General features: G+C 42.7%; 1 protein-coding gene across 1 annotated transcript in view; it reads right to left on the bottom strand.

Moving 5' to 3' along the window:
* LOC115471584 (soluble scavenger receptor cysteine-rich domain-containing protein SSC5D-like) overlaps positions 1-13,519 on the bottom strand; it is a 107,325-nt gene that overhangs the window by 12,956 nt on the left and 80,850 nt on the right. Inside the window, exons 3-4 of the mRNA XM_030205266.1 lie at positions 9,288-9,601; positions 7,813-8,120 (exon numbers count right to left, since the gene is read on the bottom strand). Of these exons, the coding sequence (XP_030061126.1) occupies positions 7,813-8,120; positions 9,288-9,486 (507 nt within the window). The 5' untranslated portion in view covers positions 9,487-9,601. The remainder of the gene's footprint in view (positions 1-7,812; positions 8,121-9,287; positions 9,602-13,519) is intronic.

Raw genomic sequence — 13,519 nt, 5'->3', positions numbered from 1 at the left:
CAGTCCAAGTTACTTATACCTCTCTTTGCTTAAGGTTAGAAGGATGCACCAGGACTTGGGTCCTACCTCCTCTGACCCATAGGTCTTCTACACAGATTTTCATGTTCCTTTATTCCACTCCTTTCCTGCTTCCTGGGATGTGGCACACTTCGCAATTTCCTACACTTCTCAGGTGAGGGATCCTTGCATCTGATTCCAGTGCCTTACTCTTGCTTTCACCCTGTACTCCTGAGGCCTTAAACTAGATTTTGGCTTAAATCATTTGATTTCTCAATCACATCTGTATGAAACAGGCCCACTCCTTCTTCTCCTCTTGGTCCATTTCCAACACATCCTACATCTTTGGATTCCCTGGGATAAATGCCCTTCACCACCTCTACACTCTTTTTTTATACTACCCTACAAATTTTAAGAACTTCTACTGCTGGGGTCTACCAGACTCCTTGTTACCTTTGAGTGGTACTGTTCTGGAACAGTGACCTGGAATGTTCATCCTGTTACTGCAAGGACAGCACATTTTGGCATCCTGCTACACTAACTACAAGCTTAGCATCAATATTATCAAGGCCAACCCTTGTTAAGAAATAATGAGCTGCAAAGCATGCAAATTCATGCAAAGCAGCTCACTATTAAACAAATGGAATAATGCAATTCACATTAAATTTCACATAGAAATATAGAAAAATGAAGGTAGATAAAACCATACGGCCTATCCAGTCTGCCCATCCATGCCATCTGCTTTCCCTTTCACTCCCTTAGAGATCCTATGTACTTGTCCCAAGCTTTCTTGAATTCAGATGAATTCATCACCCTGTCTGTGAAGAATTATTTCCTCAGGTTGCTTCTGAGTCTATTCCCTTTCACTTTCATCCTATGCCCCCTCATTCTAAAGCTTCCTTTTACTTGAAAGAGACTTGCTTCCTGTGCCATATTTGCCATGGAGGTATTTAAACATCTCAATCATAGCTTCCCTCTTCTGCCTTTCTTCCGAGTATACATATTGCGATCTTTAAGTTTGTCCCCATATGCTTTATGATGAAGACCACTGACCAATTTAGTAGCCACCCTCTGGACCGACTCCATCTGTTTATATTTTTGAGGGGGCAGTCTCCAGAATTGTACTCAATATTCTAAATGAGATCTCACCAGAGTACAGGAGCATCAACACCTTCTTTTTCCTACTGGCTATTCTCTCCCTATGTAGCCAAGCATCCTTCTAGATTTTTGCTGTGTTTTTTCTACCTGTTTGACCACTTTAAGGTCATCATATGTGACCACACCCAAATCCCGCTCCTCTTTCATGCACAAAAGTTCTTTACTTCCTAAACTGTACCATTCCCTTGGGTTTTTGGAGCCCAAATGCATGACCCTGTATTTTTTTAGCGTTAAATCTTAGCCGCCAAATTCCAGGACCACTCTTCAACTTCGCTAGATCCTTCCTCATGTTATCCATACCACCAGGGATGTCTACCCTATTGCAGATTTTGGTATCATCCACAAAGAGGCAAACCTTACTAAACAAACCCTTCAGCAATACCGTTTGCAAAAAATGTTAAAAAGAACGGCCCAAGAACTGAACCTTACGGCACACCACTGGTAACATCCTTTTCCTCAGAGTGAGCTCCATTTACCACTACCCTCTGTTGCCTTCCACTCAACCAGTTCCTAACCCAGTCACAAGCATTATTCCATGAAAGCTAATTACATCTTTAGATGTATTGTTAACTTCTCTCCCATCCACCTCCAGAAGTGTCTTAAATGGGCTAGCACGAAAATGAAAGAAGCCCTCCCTACCTGCCGCATGTCTTTTTTTTTTTTTTAGTATGGGTGAAGGACGTCCAAGTGTTAGGTGCCTTTGCTATGCCTCCGTCCCTGCGATGGGCAGTTGAGGATGTCCAAAATGTGGATGTTTCTGTGAAAAGGACATCCATGCCTTGCTGTGCCTCTGACACTCCCTTTATTTATTTGAATTTTGGATCACAAGTAGCAGCAATGGGATTTGAACTGGCCATCTCTGGATTGCAAGACCAGTGTTCTAACCACTAGGCCACTCCTCCACTCCACTCCCTTAAACTTTGTCCGTCACTGTGGGGGGGAGGGGCAGTTCAGGACGTCCAAAATGTTTGCAAGAAGGACATCCATGCCTTTGCTATGCCTCCGCTGACCCCCCCCCCCCCAGGGATCTGCATACTGCTGCGATGGACCCGAGTATGATATTTGAGACTGGCAAAAAAGTTTTTAAAGTTGTTTTTTTTCAGGGTGGGAGGGGGTTAGTCACCACTGGGGAGTCAAGGGAGGTCATCCCGATTCCCTCCGGTGGTCATCTGGTCAGTTCGGGCACCTTTTTGAGGCTTGGTCGTAAGAAAAAATGGACCACGTAAAGTCAGACAAGTGCTCGTCAGGGACGCCCTTCTTTTTTCCATTATCACTCAAGAATGCCCATCTGTTCGGCACGCCCCAGTCCCACCTTCGCTACACCTCCGACACGCCCCCGGGAACTTTGGTCGTCCCTGCGACGGGAAGCAGTTGGGGACGCCCAAAATCGGCTTTCGATTATGCCGATTTGGGTGACCCTGAGAGAAGAACGCCCATCTCCGATTTGTGTCAAAAGATGGGCGCCCTTCTCTTTCAAAAATAAACCTGATAGTAACCTATGTGACTTTGTAAGTCTATGTGCTTTGAAAATGAGCCTCTATGTGTGGTGAATTTTAAGTGCCCTTTCTATTGCCTATAGATTATTGTCTGTGCATTATGTGTAAATAAAGTAAGATAGCGGACCTCATGATAGTGCATTAATTTTAAAGTGGAGAAGAGTTTCCTTAGCAGAAGGAAATGTGCTGAAAATAGTGGGGAAAAGTTTCCTTAGTAGAAGGAAAAGTGCTGAAAATCCAATTTAGTATATTTTTATTGAAGCTTGAGGCCCAACAAGCAATCACCCTTACAAGAGGCCACATAAGAGGCAATGTGGGAGACTGAAGATATTATCTGTATGGCAATAAATATCAAAAAATATTTGCTATAAAATACCACTGGATGTTGGCACACCGTAAAAAAAATAATAGAATTAAATAAAACCTCAACTGCCCCAGGAGATACTACAAAGTAATCATCCTGAAATGGACTACTATCACAGTTTTTGTTGGTATCCGTAAAAAAAAAGAACACAGAAAACAACTCTCCACTTAAAGAGAGAAAAAAAACTATGTCCCCCCCAAAATGAATAGCCAACCATATATTAATAAAGGTGAGCAAACACACCAAGAGGTATCCATATACAAACATGCAAAACCAAAAAATACAAAAAATATCACTTATCTTCACAGTTGTAAGACCATGTGAGCACACCCACAAAACTTCGAGATATTTCATATTTCAATCGTCTTTCAGCTCGACATCAAAAGCACACAGGATATAAATCCTCAACAGGGAGCCTCTCTGTTTCATATTCTTCACCAGGAGGTGAGGTCAAGCATTTTCACAAAGTAACAGCAAAATGGGGGGTTTAAAAACGCTAACAAAAATGTGACGAACATGATGACATCATTCAATCAATAAAAAGCTTCCCATTCTAATGGACCATTAAGCCCAGAGGGTTGCCAAAGTACATAACTGATAGATCTAGCGCTGTTCCTTCTGATGCAAAAGACGAGAGATATCCCTCTCCGTCCATTATTTGGAATCATATCTATAGCACAGCACCTCAATTGATTACATGTATGTTGAAATACTTGACAATGTTCACCAAGGGCACTTCTACCTTGCCAGTGGCAATACAATGTTTATACTCAATTAGCCATGTCTTAAGCATACATTTAGTCTGACCAATATATTTCAGACCACAAGGACAGCGGATCAAATAAATCACCGCTTTGGAAGTACATGAAGTATGATAGCGTATTGAAATCCATATCTTATTATTATCATCCCAAAAGGCAGTTGTTTCAGTAGTCACTGCACAGGTAACACACTTGTTGCATTTATAATGATCAGTGCTATCTTTTCATGCTGTGTCCATACATCTGAACGACACAGCATATCAGAAAAATTAATATTGCTAGAAAAAGATACCACACAATGAGCTTGTTCAAAAATTTCATGTACAGACAAAACTTGCTAATGCTTTCGAAGTATTTAGCAACCTGAAATTACCACTTCTTGCATATGATCATTTCTTTCTTGAAGCAAGATCACGATTATTGAACAATGCTCTTAAATGCCTGATTAGTAATCTTAAAGGGGTAGCCCCTGTTCTTTAAACACTCTTTCAAACAATCAGCCGATTGTTTATATTTAGTAGAAGAATCACAAACCCGACGATATTGTAAAAAGTGAGCGAAAGAAAGACCGTTCTTTGTATGGAATGGACACATACTAGCATAAGCGAACAGAGTATTCCAGTCAGTAGGCTTTGAATATACACTCGTTTCCAGTTTTCCTGCTTTTTTCAAAATTTTCACATCCAGAAAACAAATTTCTGTAAGATGATACGAACACTGAAACTTAATAGTAGGATGACAGGTATTTAAATCATTAACAAATGCTTGAAGTGATGAAATATCATTCAACCAAATAATGAAAATATCATCTATGAAGTGCCACCAACATAATATATACTGGAATCGCTGTTGAGTATAAACATGTACTTCCTCAAATTGAGACATAAACAGATTAGCCACCAAGGGAGCAAATGAAGCACGCATCGCTATGCCAGAGAGTTGCATAGAATTATCATTGAAAAGAAAATAGTATTTTCCATAGCCAAAGAGGTTAATTTAACATAAATTCAGTAGGTACAATATGAGGCTGAGGTCTCTCATTAAGTTTTGATTGAATAGCCAATGGAGTGGAGGAGTGGCCTAGTGGTTAGGGTGGTGGACTTTGGTCCTGGGGAACTGAGTTTGATTCCCACTTCAGGCACAGGCAGCTCCTTGTGACTCTGGGCAAGTCACTTAACCCTCCATTGCCCCATGTAAGCCACATTGAGCCTGCCATGAGTGGGAAAGCATGGGGTACAAATGTAACAAAAACAATATTGCTTCCTTTTGAGGTATAGCCATGTACAAAGATTGCACATCCAACATAACAAACACTGCTTCATCTGGAATATAATGAAGTTCTCAAATCTTATTCAAAAAAATGAGTACTATCCTTTCAGATAAGAACGAGTAGAAAAGATCACAGGGGTTAAAAATCCATCCACATATTTACAGGACCTTTCCAATAGAGAATCACAGCAGGACACAATTGAGCAGCCAGGTGGACTTGTCAAGTTCTTATGAATCTTAGGGAGCAGATTAAAAAATTGGTATTTTTGCCTTTTGATGATTCAAATAGCGAAATCATTATTAGTAAGAAAGACTGCATCCATGGCTTCCAAAGTCACTTGATGAATCTGCTCCAATAAATTATCTGTAGGATCTTGCTCAAGACAAGTCGAAGGATCCGATAACTGATGAAGGGCTTCAACAATATAATCAGCTGTATGGCAAGTCATAATTCAGAGATTTGTTTAAATCCAGCCACTGCCCTGGGCCTACTGGCCAGAGAGGGACCTAAATCTGCCTGAAGGTGAAGAAAGCACAACCTGTTAGAGGGCTTCCCAATTTTTGCCCTGGTTTGGACCCCAGCCATATCTAACACCGGTCCTGGCAGATGTACTTTCTAAAACCTGGCATATTCCAATCACCTAAACAGATATATTTTTACTTTTGTTGTCATTTTAAATTTTCTAATTGTGTTGGTCACAGTCTCCTTTTTCTTTCCTAACTCACTTTCCATGAACTCCTGTCCATTTGCCATCTCTTCTCTCTCCTGTTTTCACGTCCTCCCTTACATTGATCTTTTCCTTATAGTTTTCTTCCATTTATTTTTCTTCCTCTTTATCTAGATTTCACTCCTCCTCCTTACTAAGCACTCCTCAATTTCTCTCCTTTTACTACATCTACCTACTCCATGTCATTCCCTCACTCCAGACCTCCCATTCCAATCTCTCTCCTTTCTTAGCCCCTTATTTCCCACTCTTTCATTAACTCTTCCTATTCTCTCCATTAGCATCTCCTCCGTTTTCCCTTCCTATCCAGCATCTCCTCTGTCTATATCTCTTCTGTCCTTCATGTTCAGCATCTTTTCTCAGAGTCCCTAGCCCTATCCACTCCTGTGTCCAACATCTCCCTCTGATTGTGGTGGTTGTCTGGGTCTTGCCACATCTGATTAAGTGGAATCAACATTTCAGCCATTTTGCTGTGGCTTTCCTCAGGATGTGAGATGTTCTTCCCATAAAGCTGGGTTATATGTTCTCTTAGGCTTGCACAGCCGGTGTCATCTTACTGTAGCTTTCTCACACCCTAAAGAAAGTCACAGCATTATGGCTGAAACATCAGTTCCACTTACTTGGACATAGCAAGACCCAGATATTATGACATCAGCCTCAGAGGCAAGAGAACATCTCTCTTTGTCCCTATCCTCCTCTCCTCCATGTCTAGCATCTTTTTTCTGTCTATTTTCCTGTTCTCCAGTGGTCTAGCATCTCCTATAACAGTGTCCCTTCCTGCCCTCCATCCCATACCACATAGCAAGGGTCCCCAATCTTTTCAGACAAAGAGCTACTTTGGACCTTTCAGATCACTGAAAGGGCCAAGGATTTTGCTGAGTGGAGGGAGGTCCTCCTTCCAAAATATTGTCTCCTCTTATCTCTTGTCCTTTAGACCCATGGAGCAAATACTTCTGAGGCTCTTGATCAACAGTGTAGAATAATAGTCTTGAATTTCTCTCCCTCCACACTTCACACCCCTCCCTGCTATTGCATCTCTTTGTGTTTCTTCCTCCTCTACCCCCCCCCCCTGCAGGTCCAGCATTCCCCACTTTTTCTTTCATATCCTCCTCCCAGTCAGGGATCCACCATCTCTCCCTGTTTCCTCCCCTCCCCCTCCATGGGTCCAGAATCTCTTTCTTCCCTCACCCTCTTCCATGGTTCTTAAGATGTACCTGTATCTCTGCAGTAGCCATTAAGAAACACTACTTCCCATGGGCCCCGACGACTCAACTTCCTTTTCTGGCATTGCCAGGACAAGGCAGAGAAAAGGTTCTGGCGGCTGATGGGAGGTAGTATTTGTTAATTGCTGTCACTGTCAGCTGCTATGATACAGGTATATGTGAAGGACTACAGGGGGAGAGGGAGGAGGAGGAAGGAAAGGAAGAAAGCAAGAAAGCAAGAAAGAAAGAAGAAGAAAAGAAAGAAGAAAGAGAAAGAAGAAAGAAAGAAAGAAAAGAAAGAAAGAAAGAAAGAAGAAAAGAAAGAAAAAGAAAGAAAGAAAGAAAGAAGAGGGATAATGCTGGACTTGCAAGGCAAGGGGTGTAGAGAGAGGAAGTGATGCTGGACCCCCGGCAGGGAGGGGGAGATTGGAGGAGCAAGGAGATGCCAGACCCAGGGGAGAGCCAGGAAAAGAGGAGGTGGCAGCTGTGGTGGAAAACAGGTGTGTGGGCTGGCTTTGTCTACAGCTGTAGTTTGGGGACCCCCTGCACCAAGATTTTGGCAGCAGCAATGGCAGAACTTGGTAGTGATCAACTGATTGCAGAAAATCAGCACTTACATTGGTGGTTTTCTGTCCTGCTGGCTGCTGGCCACCCCTTTGCAAAACTAGTTGGGTTGGACAAAAACTGGCTGGTTGGCTACTGTGTGGGGTAATATTTAAAATGCCTTTTATGCCTGAAATATCCTTATAAAACTACCTCTAATTAGATTGCTCGTTCTGAGGTCTGCAAAGAGTGAGATGCCTTCCCTCTCCCAATAAACTAAAATGGTGATGGAATTACCTGAGCAGATAACGCTAGCATCTTGATCGTGATTACAGCTGTGCTCAGTCCAGTGCCTGGAACTGCATGCAGTAAGGAGAGGTTCAGTTCCTTGCAGTGAACATTACTCAGCCAAATGCGACCAGACCCTTGTCCAAAGTGAGCTCCTGTTGGTGCCGAGAGCGCAGGTCCACACTCCATCTGTCTGCACAGCAACTGCGCAGCACTCTGCAGGTCCCAGTCCTCATCACACACAGTGCCCCATTCATTGTCATGATTCACCTCCACTCTCCCAGCACAGAGATGAGGTCCATCTGCCAGTCTCTGCACTACAGAGCAACAAAGCAAGAAGAATCAAGAGAAATAATAAAGAAACCCTACTATCAAAAATCAGTCTTTAAAATGTTTCTAGGAAATTTTGCATTGATGAATGGGACATGGTGCCAGCAAGCAGTTCCACCAAAGAACAGGAACAGCCCACTCACATATACTGTGGTGTGTGTTATGTAGTCAGCCTTCATCTCTCTTGTTTCCCACTGTTAAAACATCTCAAGATGTCTCCCTCCAAGCATTAAGAGGAGAGTTCAGTCCCCATCACTATTCAGTACTTGGCCTTTAGCTGCAGAGCCAAGGAATGATATTTCACAATGACTAGCAAGCTGGATACTTGCCCATTCAAAACTGGACTGAGGCACCATTTTATGCAGATGATACATCTTTTCATTACTAGCTCAAGACAAATTTAAGGCACACTTTCAATATATTGTAGGAAAGCTGAGGTAAAATGTACTATGCTCCCAATGGCTGCTGGTTCTGCACTATCACCAGCCACTGCAAATGCCACTGTGCTTATATGAACCAGTACAATCAAATATGCAAATAAGCTTTCTGTGAATGCATCTTCCTCTTATCCCCCCCTCAATGATGTTGCATATCTTAAACTTATCCATCTGGAGCCTACTTTCAAGGAATTATAACATATGTATATATGTATCCCAGGGGCCTCAAGGAAATGAGGAGAATAAGGAAATCTTAATAGAACTGTGGTGTTTTTCAGAGCCTTAATGTGTTGCTGAGTGTTTAAAATCAGTGACACAATATCGCTTGCTATTTGCTTCCTTCTGTTGCTTATTTCTGATCTGGCGAAGAAAGGCTACCATCGAAAGCTAATCAAAAATGTATTAAGTTAGTCCAATAAAAAAGGTATCATCTTATTTTCTTTTCTGTTTTTTTTTTCTATCGATTCTCTCTGAACCTGATATAGGCAGTGAAATGAGGTGAGACACTGAGGCACGACCCTACCAATAATTTTCCCATCAAGCATCAGCAACTAGAGAGCTTGGGGGGGAGCAGGAGACTGGTTTGTCTGACTCCTCCAACTAAAGAGGTGTTCCACCTCCTCTGTAATGCCACATAAGCATACTGGTATTAGTTAAGAGGGGAGCTGTACAAACAGAGTCATGTGGAGGGTGTAAGCATGTTAGACAGATAATTACTTGAGCACACAACACCAGCATCTTCCTCATGGCTGCAGTCAGTTTCTCCCCAGGGATCATGCATGCAGTCAGCAAGGAGAGTTTCTGAACCGTTGCAGTTAACATTATCCAACCAAATCTGGTCATCTCCTTTTCCAAAATGAGCCCTGAATCGAGCTGAATGTGCAGGCTCACAGTCTATTTGTTTACACACCACCATTGCATCTTTCAAGTCCCAGTTGTCATCACACACAGTTCCCCATCTGTTCTCATGAAAGACCTCCACTCTCCGGCACAGCGATGGGGACCATCCACCAGTCTCAAGCGGAAATTATCTGAAAAATTTCAAACACATTTAGCTCACAAATTTTGGTTTGTTGGTGGTACCACACATGTACACAGTAATCAGAAAGATGTTGTTTCCCATTCACAAGCAAAACAACTGACATAGATACGATGTAGATATCTTTGGCATTTATGCTGGAACCTCCAGTGGATCTCAACCCAGTCATCAGAACACACCCAATCAATCAGATTGTTAGGATATCCTCAATGAATATGCATCAACACAATATATCAGTCACAACTATAAATATTATAAATCTTTATTAACTCTCATAAATCTTCCAAAAATCATATATATTAAAACCTATAAATACTTGACATCCATATTTATATCACATCAACACTTCAATCACACTATTCATACCATCACTCGCCAATCTTACACAAATTGTAATAACATATTATCCTTGGCAAAACCATACATCCTCTATCCTCTATCCATTTCCCCTCTTTCAGGTAGAGAATGCATTTTATTTTTTTTTTTATTCCTTTCTTTCTTAGGGATAAAGGGACACAAAATGTTTTGTTCAAGTGTTTAAATTTACATTATAAAATGCCTGTACAATGTACGGAAATGAGCTCAGAAATCCATCTTCCTGAACTCAGCTCTGAGTAAAAAAGAAAAAATGTGTTTCTGCCGTCCAGGGTTGTATTATTTCATGCCTTGAATGCAGTTGTGCAATGCTCAGACCCCTGAGGACTTTCCTAACTGTTTGACAGATTTACTCTGTACAGGGAATTTAATGCCTGCTTGAATGCAAAGAGAGAAGGAAGAAAACAGAGGAGAGAAAACAATCTTAAGTTTCATGCTCGTTTCTGGATCAAATGAGGATTAAATTACATTGCTCCTTGGCGGACTCTATTTCCTATGAAAAAAAAAAGAGTGGGCGTAGTGTATTACAATCCTTCTAATTGCTATTGTCCAAAAATTAACTGCCACCCAAAAGCACTGCTAAACTTCCAAAGCTTAATATATGACTAGAAATGATGCTTGCACTCCAGGGTTTCACAGATGCCCCAAGGCTCTACTGATGTTTCCTCCCATACTCCTAGACTATTCTTACTCATTTCAAATACTCTCACTATTATGTGTAGAGATCCTAAATCTGTGCTCACTGTCAGGATCCTCAAACCTGTCCTGGGGACTCCCCAGCCAATCAGGTTTTCATGATATCCACAATGAATATTAATGAGCAAGGTTTGCATGCACTGCCTCCACTGCAAGCAAATCTTTCTCATGAATATTCATTGTGGATATCCTGAAAACCTGACTGGCTGGTGAGTCCCAGGACAGGTTTGGGAACCACTATTCTAGTGGCTCTACTAAAGCAGTATATTTTTGACTACAATTGCATCACCGGTTGCTAGGAAGAAGGGGGCTTCCCTTTGACCAGTATTATAATGAAGGGAGGAGATCTGTTTTGGAGAGAACCTGATGGGGTATTAAAAAAAACCCTGTGCACAGTTCCAATTATTGTCTTTGGCTTTTTGCCTCTCCAGTTTCTGACCTTCATATGAGGGGAGAGCCCATCCAGCCCTAAGACCCTAGACAACTAGCTACAGCAAAAGTATAGGAGAGAATTTGAACAACCCTACCCTGAACATCTAATTAGAGGACACCTAGGAACATTCACAGTAACAGCAGCCACCTAAATTCTATGCTGTGACTGGAACAGTGGGAACGGGGAACCTGCTACACCCATTACTGGTGCTAAAGAGTAAAAGAGACTTTGGGCATAGTTGTGTATTTCCAGTAGAGCAAACCAGGACTTCCTATTATCTACACAGGATCCTGGAACAGCTGAAGAGGTTGAAGACACAATAACCACTTACAGATCCTCCTGGGAACATCTCACATCCAGCCAGGAACAAACTATCAGCATCTGCTGCTTTGGAGCCTCAGGAGCCCTGAGTCTCACAGTATCCTTGCTAAAGATTGTAAATAACAATCTTCTGTGAAACATACTTCTACTATATGCTACATCCTGTTATTTAAAAGAGTTAAAGAGAGGATATACTCATGATCTCATGAACAGAACATTTTAAAAGGGATAATGACATTTTGTAAATACTGTTTGCTGGCTCTGTTACAGGGGTGGACTGATGTGATCTGGGCCCTCAGGCAGTAAAGGTCATTGCCCCCCCTCCCAACGCCACTGCCCGCTGGCCCCTACTGTCACATCGCTCCCCTCCTGCACACTACAGTCCCCCTATTGCCATAGCTGTCCCCCCCCCCCCCCTACACACTACAGACCCCTGAGCCTCAGCGGGCCCTCCCCGGTCCTATCTTGAAGGGCCTTGGTGGTCAAGTGGCTTCTTCAGGGGCAGGAAAGAACCCCAGTCTTTCCTGAATGCTGCTGCTAGTCTGCTCGGCACTGCTGTGTTTTCAAAATGGCTGTTAAGACTTCCTGTGGTAGTCTCTTGGGCCTCAGCAGTCTCGCGAGACTGCCGCTGAAAGTTTCAGCAGCCATTGTTACAACATGGTGGCACTGGGCAGAATAGCGGCAGTGGGCAAGAAAGAGTAGGGTTCTTTCCTGTCTCTGCAGAGGCCACTAGACCACCAGGTGGGACTGAGGAGTGAGACAGAGAAAGAGAGACATCCTGGACCAAGGAAGGAAGGAGCCAGGAGGGAGGGGGAGAAACACACACACACAGACATACCCTTGAATATGGAGGACGCAAGAAGGAGAGAGAGAGAGAGAGAGATGAGAGAGAGACTTCCTGAGGGAAGGGGAGGAAAGACAGAGAGAGAGAGAGAGAGAGAGAGAGATCTTGGACCAAGGAAGGAGACAAACACACACACACACACACACACACGTGTGTACCCTGGACTAGGAATGGCGAGAGAAGTAGAGAGAGTAAGAAAGAGAGATATCCTGGACTAAGGAGGGAGGAAGACAGACAGACACACGTGTACCCTGGACTAGGGAAAGAGAGAGAGAGACACTCTGGACCAAAGAGGAAGGGAGAGAAAGAAGAGATGCTGGACCATGGAGGGGGGAGGTCGGGTTGGGTGTTGCAAGAGAAAGTAAAGAGAGAGAAGAGAAGGTGGACATGGAGAGGAGAGGGAGACAGAAGAGATGTAGGGCAAGGAGAGAGCAAAGACACAAAGGGTAATGCTAGATACAGGAGGAGGGACAGCGGCACATAGGGGGATGCTGGACAGAGTAAGATAGGAACACAGAAGAGACAGTGAACATGGGAGAGGAGAAGGAATGGGACACAGTGGGAAGGATACTGGACAGGATGGATAGGGATGCAGAGGAAAGATGGATAATGGACAAAAAAAGAAGTAGTGTCAAAAGGCCAGGAGACCCTAGAAAGAGTTAAAAAAACAAACAAACAAAAATAGGAGACACTGGGACCAAACCAATGCACAGACAACAAAGGCAGAAAACAAATATTTTTTTTTCTGAATTTATTTGTGTAATATGTCAGCTTTGGGATATTGCATTTCAATTTCCAGCACTGTGATAAGTGATATTGCAGGGTTTGTTTACTGAAGCTCTGAAAGGGTATCTACTCCCTCCTCCCACCACCTTGGACGAGATGGTGCTATAGGGGGCTCATCAGTTTTTACGCCCAGGGCCTATTGTATATAAGTTAAAGAAAAAGAAATCATGAGTTCTGGAAAAGAACAAGTTTGGCAATGGTGCAATAATGTCTGGTGAGAAGATAAGAGTCATGAACATGTGAAAACAATGAACAACCCAAATGATTAACAGGGTGATGGAAAATAGAGATAGGATGGCTGTGAAAGGTGGAAAGAATGTAGCTGACATTTGCAGATTTAGCAGAAGAAGCCTTAAGGGATTATGAGAAATGACGTACAGAAATTAGGTGAGGTAGCAAAAAGTAGACTATATAAGAGGTATGACTGAGAATGTAACTTAAGCAAAATGAGCTAG

Source organism: Microcaecilia unicolor, chromosome 6, assembly GCF_901765095.1.
Source record: "Microcaecilia unicolor chromosome 6, aMicUni1.1, whole genome shotgun sequence".
Classification (NCBI taxonomy): domain Eukaryota; kingdom Metazoa; phylum Chordata; class Amphibia; order Gymnophiona; family Siphonopidae; genus Microcaecilia; species Microcaecilia unicolor.
The sequence above is the reverse complement of the archived record's forward strand: the minus strand, read 5'-3'. Positions and strand labels throughout refer to the sequence as shown.